We start from the raw sequence: 13,314 nt of genomic DNA, 5'->3' as shown, positions 1-13,314 counted from the left end.
CATTACGTAACTTGTCGCCTGCTCATGCCCTCATATAGCAAGAACAACTTTTGGAAACGTTATACACTCTGGTGTCCTTGCGTGGATGACACCAATTCATTATTCAAATTCAATTCAATTTGAAAGAGAAAGTACTTTTAAGTTTTTGTTGCAACATGTAAGTATCAGTATGGCGTAGGATCATAAAGCTATATTTAGAAATCGAATGGGATGACCTTTGTCCATTCAGGTTTTGTCCCCATATCCAATTATGACATGCGCAGGCCAGAGTTGTCTAATCAGCTGCTGGTTGTGTTCGAAACTGTCGACTAGGAAACTTCAACCACCATCAAAATAATCAATTGTTATATACTCCCTTGTAATATACAAAATTACTATTGTATGAAATATATATTAGTCTATTCAGAAATGGGAAAATAAAAAGGCAACATATGGATGGGAGAATTGGTGATTATATTGGTATATTAACAAATGGCAACTGCTGAACACATTGAGGTCGGCAGCTCAGAGAGGGAGTGACTCTTGAAGTCTGGTTGGAAAGAGTTGTGTACCGTAAACAAAGATTCGTTGGTTATGTTGTGGAAGACGTAGTACACAATGGAGGCAGCTTTAGACACAATAGCCAGTGATGGCTATCATCTATTATTGTACCATCTGCTATTGTACCACGTCAATGAATATCCGGTAAATTAAATATTGGTTTTCGTTGGTTGGTTAAAATTATGGCCTCGTCTTCAATTTACTTGTTTGCAATATGAATTGGTCATTGTTTTCTTTATTTTTTGTTATTCTGCCTGAGGTGGTAGTGCATTAGAATACAGCATTTTGAAAACTAATAAGAAGCTGGCAGGAATATTATTATACATTCGTTAGGCTTACGACATTGTGTTATTTATATTCAAAATACAATACTGTCCCCGACCTAGATTTGCAAATGAAAACTATGATAATGATTGTCGGCTATTTTGACTGACAGAATATCCAATATGTTTTAGATATTTGACACTGGGGAAAATTATTTAAGTACATTCCCCAGAAGATTAAATCTTCTATTATTCTCTCAAGGGCAATTTACTGATAGATTATTCAGCCCAAAAATGATAAAGACTTTATTAATGTACTTTTATTAAAGAGTACTTCCATAAAATACTTTTAGGCACCCATTTATTTATGTATTTGTTGATTGCAAGAACAAAATTTTGTAATGTTGCAATGTACTGTTGATCTGTAATTGCTATTACAGTATTTTTTAAATCCCAACCCAGACCATGTTAGGTAATTTCACAAGACGAAAATGTAGTAGCACATTTAGTAAAATGTTTTAAGTTACCCACTATCGGAGAAACAAAGCAAAGGAGACAGACGAACTGTATATTTCGACCACTACTGTGGTCCTCTACTGCTGAAGAGGACCACAGTAGTGGTCGAAATATACAGTTCGTCTGTCTCCTTTGCTTTGTTTCTCCGATAGTGGGTAACTTAAGACATGTTAGGTAATGTTTACAGTCTCCATTTTAGCAACATAATCTGTGATAACATAAATTATTTGAAAGCTTCAGAAAAATGAAAGTGTTAGTGATTAGGGCAGCAATATAGTCATCTTAATTTGTCCAAAACCTATAAAAGTTAGTAATTTTGAGCAAGAGATTCACTGAAAATTCAAGTATGAAATAAAATTGCTAATTGAGTGCTTCCCATGTCTCCTTACTCTTTAATCGATATCATCAATCTCTCCTCTACCCAAATGTGCAACCCTGAGGGGCTGGTACTTGGTATCTCTTGTTAACTTCAGCACTTTCCTCATCATTTATACAATTGTATTCCTCCTCCTCTCCTTCTCCTTCTTCTTCAACTCCTCCTCCTCCTCCTCCTCCTCCTACTGCCCCCTTCCCCTCCTACTCTTCCCCCTCCTCCTCATCTCCAACTCCTCTCTCACCTCTTCCCCCTCCTCTTCTCTCCTCTTCCTTCCTCCTCCTCCTCCTCCTTCTTTTATTAGCAGGTGACATAGAAATAGACCTGACATCTACACAGCCCAGACAGTCCAACATTTCTTCCCAGTCAGATCTACAAAAGCTTCTTTGAACCAACATGCTACGATTCACCAACAATTGAACTTTGAGTCGTCGGTTGTTATTATTATTATTATCAATGATTGGGACGCTTTTGAAGATTGTGGTGATCCAGAAGGTGGTGGCTGCAATGAAGAAATATCCGTTTTACTTGTTCTGTGCCCTCTTTGTAACTTTCTCGTTTCCGTGGGTTAGTTGCGATTGCTTTGACTTTCGGAAGTGTCACGCTTAACCAAGAACAAAATTATTTTACTGATATTTCTGAACGCTTGTGTCAAAAGTGAAACGGTGTATAAAGAATGTTATTTTTACATTTTTGGGTATTTACATGTCTGAAAATTTGTCATTTGTGACTGGAAGAGTACAGATAGATTTTGGAATTTTTTATTCGTTGTTCTCTTGTAGGTGGTGTTTGCGTTGGCCTCCTTCCTAACGCTGGGCCTGGTCGTCCTCCTGGTATGTCGTCTCCGCACCTCATCCCCAAAACAGATCACCGATGAAATTAAACGGGAAATTAAGAACAAAGGTAACGTGATTTAATTTTTTTAATTTGTTTGTTTACGGGTTGTGGGGCCAGCGACAGGCACCTGCAAGTGTCGGTTGTGTGAGAGGGATGTCAGAAAGAATATTCTCCCTGCCACCCATCTTTGGAACCCAACAACACTTTTCCTTCTGTATGGGCAACCCCAGTAGGCTGACACTTGATCACCAGATTGGGCCCAGACTGTTTGCTTCCCTACCACTGGTGAAAATCCCTCGATCCAAAATGCACAGGACCAGAAGAGATTCGACTTTGAGATTATTAAGCACCGATGGTCCGTCTACCATTGCGATACCAAGAAATTGTGTGAATAATCGAACTTCATCTGTGTCTATGGCGATTGATGTTTACGTCCAAAAACAAAAATTGGGGCTCCCACGTTTGTCGTCATGCTTCAGACGTCTTACAGCATGGGTTAACCCATTCAACTCCGATGACAAGATGTCTTGTCATTTGGTCAAATAAAACAAAAAATCATAAAACACCAAAATGTTTGATCAAACACCAGAAAAATATGACGTCAATCCTCGCTTCGCTCGCAGCGAAGCGAGGATTGACGTCATATTTTTCTGGTGTTTGATCAAACATTTTGGTGTTTTATGATTTTTTGTTTTATTTGACCAAATGACAAGACATCTTGTCATCGGAGTTGAATGGGTTAAAGGTTCTCGCTCTATGCCATTTGTCATTTGTATGGTTCGGAGAAAACCCCGAGATCACTCTCCAGATTACTACTTCTATCGGACAAAGAAATCCAAGTGTACGACCAAATGTTCTAATTTACCATTTGCTGTGAAGCTAGTGTCTCCGTAATGCCAAGGCCTACGAGGAACATGACAGCTTTCTGCTGTACCCCCACATTTCCTGCCATATTTGCTCTTCCAACATGTCACATTGCTCGCTTTTTCTAAAACGTTTTCGTACTCTCCGCCTCCCTGGCTGCCACTATGGAGGTTCGGGTTCCAATCCCTCTGCCCAGGGCTGAAATGATTTCAGTACCGCTGTGAGTCGTTACTCCAACTCTCGTGGGCGGGGAGTTGGGGATGTGTGTGTACATGTAAGATCACAGCATTACCCATAGATCGGTCATATACGAGTTCTGAGCTCTCTTCCGGGAGGAAAATAGCTGTCGATCACAAGTCCAACACGTGATCCAAGACCATAGGTGAATCATATGTTCGAAGAATGTGAAGAAATACAGTTTTCCATATAGATGCATAAATACTTGGAATAGCTTAGAAGGTGATATAGCCCAAGCTTAAACAATGCACGAGATCAAATCTGAATATGATAATTGGAAATCAAGGATATAGATTAAGTTGGAAATGTAAATGAATTTAAGGCTACGTAGGTTATGATAAACGAATAGAGAACATGGGACAGGACCCTATGAGTTTTGCTCTTTTCCTGTTTACTACAGTAAGTAAATACACATTTCTTATTCACCTTAGTGAGGAATACAGCTTCCAGTTGGGTTCACACTCAAGGCGATTTTGAGTTTCACGGTCACTTGCGTCCGTAAAAAATTGCTATCTGGCAATTATATTTTTTTCAGTTAATTCATTTATACATGTATAGGTACCAGATTTTTTTTTTTTTTTTTTTTTTATATATATATATATATATATATATATATATATATATAGTGATATAAGTTGTCCAAATGGGACGTATTAATTTCTTAGAAAGTCACTTTTCACTCCATCCAGACATGTACACCATCATTGGCACACTGACCGTGTAGTTATATGTTGTGTAAAAAAAAAATAGAAGGAATTCTAAGGCAACAGATGAGAATGATTCAGAGACTAAATGACGAGGCATACGATGAAAGGCTGAGAAAATGAAGACCTCTCACATGCCACAGACGGAGAGAGGCGACAGGATAATGATATTTAGATCAGAGAAAGGTACAGAGCAAATGGTCAGAGGATCTGCGGGTATATGACAAAAGATCGACAGGGAGTTTTGTGATAAATAGTTGGGAAAAAAAGCAAGAATATTTGGAAGATGTTAGAATATTTAGCTTTCTACATAACTCATCTGGACCTACGGATGAAGAGGAGTGGCAGGGATACATTTCTATCCGATGGCTGCCTCGCAGGATCGCCACATGGTACCCGTTATTGGTCCTGCAGATCGTACCAAAATACAGTACTACCTAACGGACTAAAAGGGGGCTAACGGTGTCTGTTGATGTGAATAATCCGTTGATTTGGAGTGGTTTTTTGGGTGGCATAATAGTGATTGTACAGCACTAAACAACAGCACCAAAAACACAGCGAAAACACCGCAAACAGCTAATTAACGTCTGTTAATGAGAGGTTTCACTACATTCACACTAATCTCCATTTCTAATGCGTAATTACGCATGTACATACACATACCAAAAGACACTTTCCCCATTGTAAAGAGTAGTAATTGTCTGAATACGTTCGCATTATAATTAAATAAATGTATATATTCAAATACTTTTGTATGTAATTATTTGTTGCACTTTTTAATATTTTTTATTTTCTGTGTCTACAGTGGATGATGTGAAAGACTTCGTAGGTGTCGGAACCAGGCCTAGGTTCCGGAAGCGTGATAAAATGCTCTTTTATGGACGGAAAATGCTTCGTAAAGTGAGTAACAGTTAAGAAATGATCAATGGAGATGAGTCCAGGTTTTGTGTGTGAGGTGTGATTATTTTCTTCATTTCCCCTAACATTTTCATAATATTATGTTTAATATCTTTCAAGATGATTAGAATACTTAAGTATATACTGTACATATAACAAGGGCTTTCCCCTCCACCCCCTTACAAGGGAGGTAGCCAAAGTCAAAGGCATAAATCCACTCCCACCCATTTCATCCCCACACACTCCACTCCCATTCACCACTCCTCCCTTCCGCTTTTCTTAGCTCCTCCTGGATGATGGGTCATCCCTGCATCTCACCCACTGCCTTGGGTCAGAAGCAATGCAGCAAAACACATCACATCCACATGAAGGCTGCTTCATTTAATTGGTGATCCCCCTTCTTTGTTCCCTCGTGTAGAAAAAGAGGACAGGGAGAAATCCCTTCGGGCTGCTTCAGAATATCATTCGCACATACTCCCTAATGTCTACTTCTCATTACACTTTTTAATCCACCAAGACATTTACTTGCTTTTCTCAATCTACAGTCTACCTCCACTCCTCCCTTTTCTGCCACTTTCGCCAAGTATCTAAAGCTATCCACTTCCTCCAGTCTCTCTCCCTTAATACTCATTTTCAATTTGCTGCCATCTTCTCCCCTTGTACATCTCATCATCATCTTACTTTTAACCACATTTATCTTCAACTTCCTTCTTTCACACACCTTCCCAAACTCAGTCACTAGCTTCCTTAATCCCTCCTCTGATACTGCTACAAGCGCAGTGTCATCAGCAAACAACAGCTGGCTTATCTCCCTCTTTTCTCCATTTTCTTTAACCATCTCCAATCCCTGACCCATTACCCTTGTATTTACCTCTCACACCACCCCATCCATGTATAAACTGAACAGTCCCACCTTTACTTCAAACCACTCACTCTCTCCATTTCTAATTCTAACACAGGCTCTACTACTCTTGTAAAAACTCTTGACTGCTCTTAACAGCTTTCCTCTTTTCCCATATATCTGCAATACCTGCCTTCCTGTCTACTGTCGTAAGCTTCTTCCAAATCCATAAATGCCCAAAAAACATCCTTCCCCTTTCCTAAAGCTTTCTCACGTATCTGTCTTACCACAAAGATTTGATCTACACAACCTCTACCCGTCCTAAATCCACACTGTTCCTCACCAATTACTCCCTCTGTTCCTCTCCTAATCCTCTCAATCAAAACCCTCCCATAAGCCTTCCCTACTACACTCAACAAGCTGATCCCTCTGAAACTACTACACACACACTTGTCCCCTTTTCCCTTGTAAAGCGGAACTATACTGGCACTCCTCCAGTCCTCCAGCACTCTGCCCTCTTTTAGACAAACAATAAATGACCTCACCAGCCAGTACACCATTAATGTACCTCCTTTTTTCAGGCATTCTGCATGACATCCATCTAATCCAGGTGCCTTACATGCTCTCATCATTATGATAACTGCTTTCACCTCATTTTTCCTTATTTCTCCTCCATTTTCCTCATTCGTCACTCATTTTCTTTGCACTTCCCACTGCAACTACCTTTCCCTCCCTATCTTCCTTCACATTTATCAACTCCCTAAAATACTCTTACTGCTGTCTCTTCCGGTATCATCTCTCCATCTGCACCTTTTACCTTTTCTTCTATACTTGATTTGCTCCCCCTTCCTCTTTTAATTTCCTTCTAAAACATAATTTTACTATCAAAATTTTCTGTTATACTCTTACATCATTTCACATCTGCTCTCCTCTTTGCCTCATTTATCGTATGTTTTACTTCTCTTTGTACCTCTCATATGATTCTCTTGTCCTATTTTACAACCAATCTATGAATGCTCGTTTCTTCTCCTCTGCAAACTTCTTTGTTTCACCCCACCACTCCCTGCCCCTCCTTCCACTTTCTCCTGTCCTCCTTGTTTCACATACCAACTTTGCACCCCTTGTGACTGTCCTTGAACCATCCCCATTCCTCCTCCACTCCTAGCTCTACTCTATCCTTCACTCCCTTCCATTCTTCTCTAAGCTTCTTGTATTCCTTTTCTTTCTCATTTAAGCAGTTCACTCTAAGCACCTCCCCACCCTCTTTCTCCATCTATCCTCCACTCTCAACTTACCTTCCACCAAAAAATTATCTGATATTCCCCCACTCTCTCCCCTTAGAACATGTACATACAAAACTCTTATTTTTCTGGTTACAAAATAGGACGAGGGAGTCATATGAGAGGCACAAAGAAAAGAAAAGAGAAGTAAAGCAAAAGGTAAAAGAGGCAAAGAGGAGAGCAGATGTAAAGTGGGGTAAGAGTATGACAGAAAATTTTGAAAGTAATAAAAAGATTTTTTGGAAAGAAATTAAGAGAGGCGAATCAAGTAGAGAAGAAAAGGTAAAAGGTGCATGATGGAGAGATAATGAAAGAGAAGGCAGTAAGGGGAAGATGGGCAGAATATTTTAGGGAGTTGCTAAATGTGAAGGAGGAAAGGGAGGGAAAGATAGCTGCAGTGGGAAATGCTAAGAAAATGACCGTGATGCGTGAGGAAAATGGAGGAGAAATAAGGAAGGATGAAGTGAAGGCAGTTGTTAAGATGATGAAAGCAGGTAAGGCACCTGGTCTGGATGGATGCCATGCAGAATGTCTTAAAAAAGGAGGTACAGTGATGGTGGACTGGCTGGTGAGGTTATTTAACCCCTTCCATACGTAGGCGGCATGAAGAGCAAGTGGATATGCGAGGCTGCCATATCGGCGTCTTGATTATATTTATTGTAGTTGCCCCTGCGTAATGACATACTCTCTAAACTGTCTTTATCACATTTTCTATGGTTATCAAAATTCACGGGTGAGAGAATGATGGATATAAGCGGTGACTATATTTTATGATGCGAGTATTAATACGACACATCGTACATCTGACAGCTAATGCTGCCCGCGAGATTTTGAACCGGAGTGAAGCAGGCGCGGATCTAGGAACAAAGTTTGGGGGGGGCCCGATGGCAGAATTTTCGGTTGTTTAACGAGCATTAGCATTACCGTTTCTCCACTCACGGTATTCTTATTTGTTAATAACTGGCGGACTGACCTAAATGAATGGGCATAACCATCTGCTCTAGGTGTCAGTGTTTCTCTTCGGATTCAAATGAGAGAGGAATTTTGTATCTTATCAAAACTTTATTGAAAGTAAGAAATTAATAGCTAGAGACCTAGAGACATTAGACCTCAATTTAAATGTAGAATATATATATAAGACAGTAAGCATTATACTTTATAATATTACCTATAATAGTAGCCTTAAAAGTAACATGCAAAGGTTATTACACTGAAAGGATTAATCACACTGCAGCCTAAGCAAAGAGAAGACGGCGGTTCCTTTCCGCAAACTTGTTGATCACACGATCAACAGGAACATCTACATTGTTATGGACGGCGAATAGTGCGAGACCGTTGAGGCGATCCTGACCTATGGTGCTCCTCAAGTATGTCTTCAGGCGTTTCAGGGCTGAGAATGATCGTTCGGCTTCTGCATTTGAGACTGGCAGGGTCAGTAGGATGGTAAGGAGCTTCGCGATGTTCGGAAACATACGGGCCTCGGCGTATTCCTTTGCTTTCTTGACAGATTCGAAGGCCGGAGCGGAACATTTCCACCGATGTGTTTCCGTCTGCACGAGCAAAAGTGACTCAACGTCACTTTCGTAGAGTTTAGTGGCTTTAACCCCTTCCATACGGTGCCGCACACGTAGGCGTCATGGACTTAGATCTCGGTGGCAGCAGCCAATGCCAGCCGTACGACGTGTCGTAACAATACTCGCATCATAAAATATAGTCACCGCTTATATCGATCGTTCTCTCTTCACCCGTGAATTTTGATAACCATAGAAAATGCGATTACAAAAGAATTAGAAAGAATGTCATTATGGAGGGGCGACTACAATAAATATAATCAAGACGCCGATATGGCAGCCTCGCGAATACACTCGCTCCCCATGACGCCTACGTGTGCGGCACCGTATGGAAGGGGTTAAGAACAGCATCCACGTTTGCTTTTGAGCCCCTGAGCAGCTCTTTCAATTGGAGAGCAACGGGCACAGTGTCATCATCAAATCTGCTCTTCAACTCAGCGACCACATGGTCAACGAACGGAATATACACCGAGCGCCGATAGTACTCCTCAGCAGATGCCGCTGGGACATTCGCGCGTTGTGTCTGTCGTGCACAGACTGGGAATAGGGATGCCATCGTGAGCTGAGCCCACTTCAACTAGAAGATCTTCGGCTTTCACGAACACAGCGTGGAAGTACACCTCGGCATCCGCTCTAAATTTGGCGAATAGAGTACCAATTTCACGAATCAGTGCGTACGCACATACCAGGTCACCTTCCTTTTTCTGTAGGATTCTGCTTGGCTGAAGCGTGTGTGCCAAAACGGACTCGGCCACAACCAACCCAACGAGAAAGCGGGGGTCCCGAATCGCAGCGAGTAGGAGTCCGGCGTTGGCATCCAACTTCATCTCATCCTCCAGAAAAATAGCGATGAGAGGCAGAAACTCAATGAACACGAGGACAGCATCGTGCCGCTCGACCCATCTGGTGGGGCACAGGGGCACCAGCTTTTCCCACTTGGCTGAGGATAGCTTCACGAGTTTGGTAAACCGAAGCGTACGCATGTTGCTGGAATGGATGAAGTTGTACACCTCGTTCAGCGTCTGGAGGGCGAGTTTGACTTCTTTGACATCACAGGCCTTAGTCAGCACCAGGTTCAGTCGGTGACTGAAACAGTGGATTGGTTCCGCCAGGGGGTATTGCTGCATGATGATGGCGGCACAACCTCTGAACTTCCCATCATGGCACTCGCCCCGTCGAAGCCTAGCCCTCGGCATTTTGACATCTCCAAACCGAGACCCTCGACGGCGTGGATGAGCAGTTGGGCCAGGCCTTCACCAGTGAGATCATGGGCATGAACGAAAGCGAGGAAATCCTCCTTGACATCTTCTTTGACATGTCGAATGATGATGGTTGCTTGTTCCTTCCCTGAGACGTCAGTGGTCTCGTCCATTAGCACTGCATATACCCCCGACACTCCTGCCAAGATCTCCTCCTGCACCAATCAACCTGCGAAGCAAAATAGGTCTCAGTAACATCTGCCCTCAGCATGTATTTTACTCAAAGAATAAGAGAGCTATTTTATGGTGTGACTTCCATGTGCGACCCACCTGTGATATCGATCAACTCGTTCTGAATGGTCTTGCTGATGAGGGAAGAAATCCCGGTCCGGCTGACAAAGCTGATGAGGAGGTGGGTGAGGTCGGAATCTCCTCCCTGGGCTCGATAACGTAGCAGCGCTCTAAAGATTCCCTCTCCGGTCTTGCTCGGAACAGAGAGGTCCAATGGACCGTCATCCCGATGTCCACGGAGGGGCAGCATATTTCGTCCGCAGAAGAGGATGGTCTCAATGACTGGAACCAGCAGGCGCCGGTTGGTTTCGACCTGCTCCTTCCTCTTCGAGTGTAGCATAGTGTCCACAGCCCTCGTCGGGTTTCGTACAGTGTAGACCAACCCCTCCATGATATCCGCGCGCGTTGTGGTTGCTGAGCACTTCGGTGGCCTTTTTGTATTTGCACATTGGTTTTAACACCAAGATGCCCAGCCTCTGGTCTCCAAGTCCGCCCGTGTCCCCGCCGAACACAACACAGGCTATGCAGTATCCGCCCTTGTTCAGTTGTGAGTATTTGAGCCAGGGGTATGTGGAGCACCAGATTGGCTGGAATCGCCTTCTATGACCACCTTTGTCGCAGAGGGGTAGCGATTCAGCAGACGGGGCCTTCTGATAGATTATGGCCATTATCTCGGCGTCTGTAGCCACTTTGTTTCCAATGAAACTCGCAACGTCAACTGGAGCTGCAGGCAGTGTCAGTGTGCCAGGAGTAGAAGAGAGCTCCTTGTCCTCATGCTCCTTAACGGCAACGTCAGCTTTGATGTAAGGTCCGACAGCTGTTGATGTTGAAGTGCCTGGATGTTTCTCGGGTTCATTGCTGTCATGTTCACCATCATCACTCTTCTGGATCACTTTTGCCTTGAAGAACGAGGTGATCTTCCTCTCACTCCTGGCTCGCTTCATGTTACACTCCTTGTGAGAATGAGAAGGAATTAACTCATTAAAGCTGTAATCAAAACAGTAATTTCAAACGAAAAAAGGTAGGTACAGGTAAACGTCGACTTACGATGGCCGCGACTTACGATTGTTCGACTTTACGATGACGACGACGACGATATGATAATTTAACCCCTTCCATACGGTGCCGCACACGTAGGCGTCATGAGGAGCAAGTGGATTCGCGACGCTGCCATATCGGCGTCTTGATTATATTTATTGTAGTCGCCCCTGTGTTTTTACATTCTCTCAAATGTGCCCTAAATCCCATTCTCTGTGGTTTTCAAAATTCGCGGGTGAAAGAGAGAACGATCGATATAAGCGGTGACTATGTTTTATGATGCGAGTATTATTACGTCACGTCGTACGGCTGGCATTGGCTGCTGCCCGCGAGATTTAAGTTCCGTACTGAAAATACATATTATAGTGTTTGAATATGGTAAAAAGGATAAAAATAATTAAATAAACTACTGTACATGTTTAATAGGCTATATTCAGTATCTCTGGTGGTTAATATACAGGTAGGCTAGGTACAGTGACCACGGAACAGTGATACACAAATTGGGGATCGACTTACGATGAAATCGTCTTACGATGGCTCTATCGAAACCTAATGCCATCGTAAGTCGACGTTTACCTGTATATTCAAATAAACAACGAATTACCCAAAACAGTAAACTCAACTTTCCTAACTCAACCTCTCAACCAACCAACCAACAACGTGTCACCGGCAGCGCCAACAACTTCCTCCACTTGACGTGGACGACTCAACACTCAAGTACTTAATAATCAATTACAAAAGCTATACTGATAAGAGCTTGCCGTAGTGCTTTAAATTCCTTAGTATCCATAACTTCCCTCGGGAGCTTAGCCACTACTTCCGTAGGCAGAACTGACAGCGAAAAAACATAGTACAGGTAAACGTCGACTTACGATGGCCGCGACTTACGATTGTTCGACTTTACGATGACGACGACGATATGATAATTTAACCCCTTCCATACGGTGCCGCACACGTAGGCGTCATGAGGAGCAAGTGGATTCGCGATATCGGCGTCTTGATTATATTTATTGTAGTCGCCCCTGTGTTTTTACATTCTCTCAAATGATTCATTCTCTGTGGTTTTCAAAATTCGCGGGTGAAAGAGAGAACGATCGATATAAGCGGTGACTATATTTTATGATGCGAGTATTATTACGTCACGTCGTACGGCTGGCATTGGCTGCTGCCCGCGAGATTTAAGTACCGTACTGAAAATACATACTATAGTGTTTGAATATGGTAAAAAGGATAAAAATAATTAAATAAACTACTGTACATGTTTAATAGGCTATATTCAGTATCTCTGGTGGTTAATATACAGGTAGGCTAGGTACAGTGACCACGGAACAGAGTGGGGATCGACTTACGATGAGATCGTCTTACGATGGCTCTATCGAAACCTAATGCCATCGTAAGTCGACGTTTACCTGTATTCTGATTGCGCACTCGATTCAAATGGAATTGAGCTTCTAATATTGAACACCATGCTTCGACACTTTCAAACATAAATGGTGGAGCCCTGATTTGTACGGCCATAGCTACATTTTCTTCTTGCTCCATGCTAACAAATCAATGAATTCAAATCCTTAAATATCCAAAGTCGAATTATCCAAATCAAAAATCAAACAGCCACGAGAGACCAGAAAAACCACAAAACTCAATGAGACGAAATCAGACAAATCAAAAAACAACTACAAAAACGACCGTAACAAAATCGTACAATGAAATCCTCACACGGGGCACCAATGTAGTGAGTTCCAGCGATAAACCTTTCATATATTGAACCAAACAGTAAAACAACCATTCAATGCGGCAGATACCAACAGAAAGAGAGAGAGTCGAACACAGCGGTCACTTATATAGGCGGAAATTAGCGGAAAA

The 13,314-nt window shown here is 42.3% G+C and overlaps 2 protein-coding genes across 4 annotated transcripts in view; one reads left to right on the top strand and one right to left on the bottom strand.

The window, feature by feature from the left end:
• Positions 1-490: 490 nt before the first annotated feature.
• Positions 491-13,314, top strand: part of sws (patatin like phospholipase domain containing sws) — a 125,794-nt gene continuing 112,970 nt past the window's right edge. For 2 of the 3 annotated variants that reach the window (XM_076194611.1, XM_076194609.1), the window contains exons 1-3: positions 492-684; positions 2,475-2,595; positions 5,140-5,234. In XM_076194611.1, coding sequence (XP_076050726.1) covers positions 598-684; positions 2,475-2,595; positions 5,140-5,234 — 303 coding nt within the window. In that variant the 5' untranslated portion in view covers positions 492-597. Of the gene's footprint in view, positions 685-2,474; positions 2,596-5,139; positions 5,235-13,314 lie in introns of all 3 variants that reach the window. The other variant, XM_076194610.1, reaches the window with a different exon arrangement.
• On the bottom strand, positions 9,412-10,766 carry LOC143032039 (52 kDa repressor of the inhibitor of the protein kinase-like). The gene is made up of 2 exons (XM_076196506.1): positions 10,453-10,766; positions 9,412-10,351 (listed from the first exon to the last, which is right to left on the bottom strand). Exon 2 carries the CDS (start codon positions 10,117-10,119, stop codon positions 9,412-9,414), a length of 708 nt encoding a protein of 235 aa, XP_076052621.1. The 5' UTR covers positions 10,120-10,351; positions 10,453-10,766.

The sequence above is a fragment of the Oratosquilla oratoria genome, chromosome 12, assembly GCF_046742065.1.
Source record: "Oratosquilla oratoria isolate Oo_2021 chromosome 12, ASM4674206v1, whole genome shotgun sequence".
Classification (NCBI taxonomy): domain Eukaryota; kingdom Metazoa; phylum Arthropoda; class Malacostraca; order Stomatopoda; family Squillidae; genus Oratosquilla; species Oratosquilla oratoria.
This window is presented reverse-complemented; position numbering and strand designations above follow the sequence as displayed.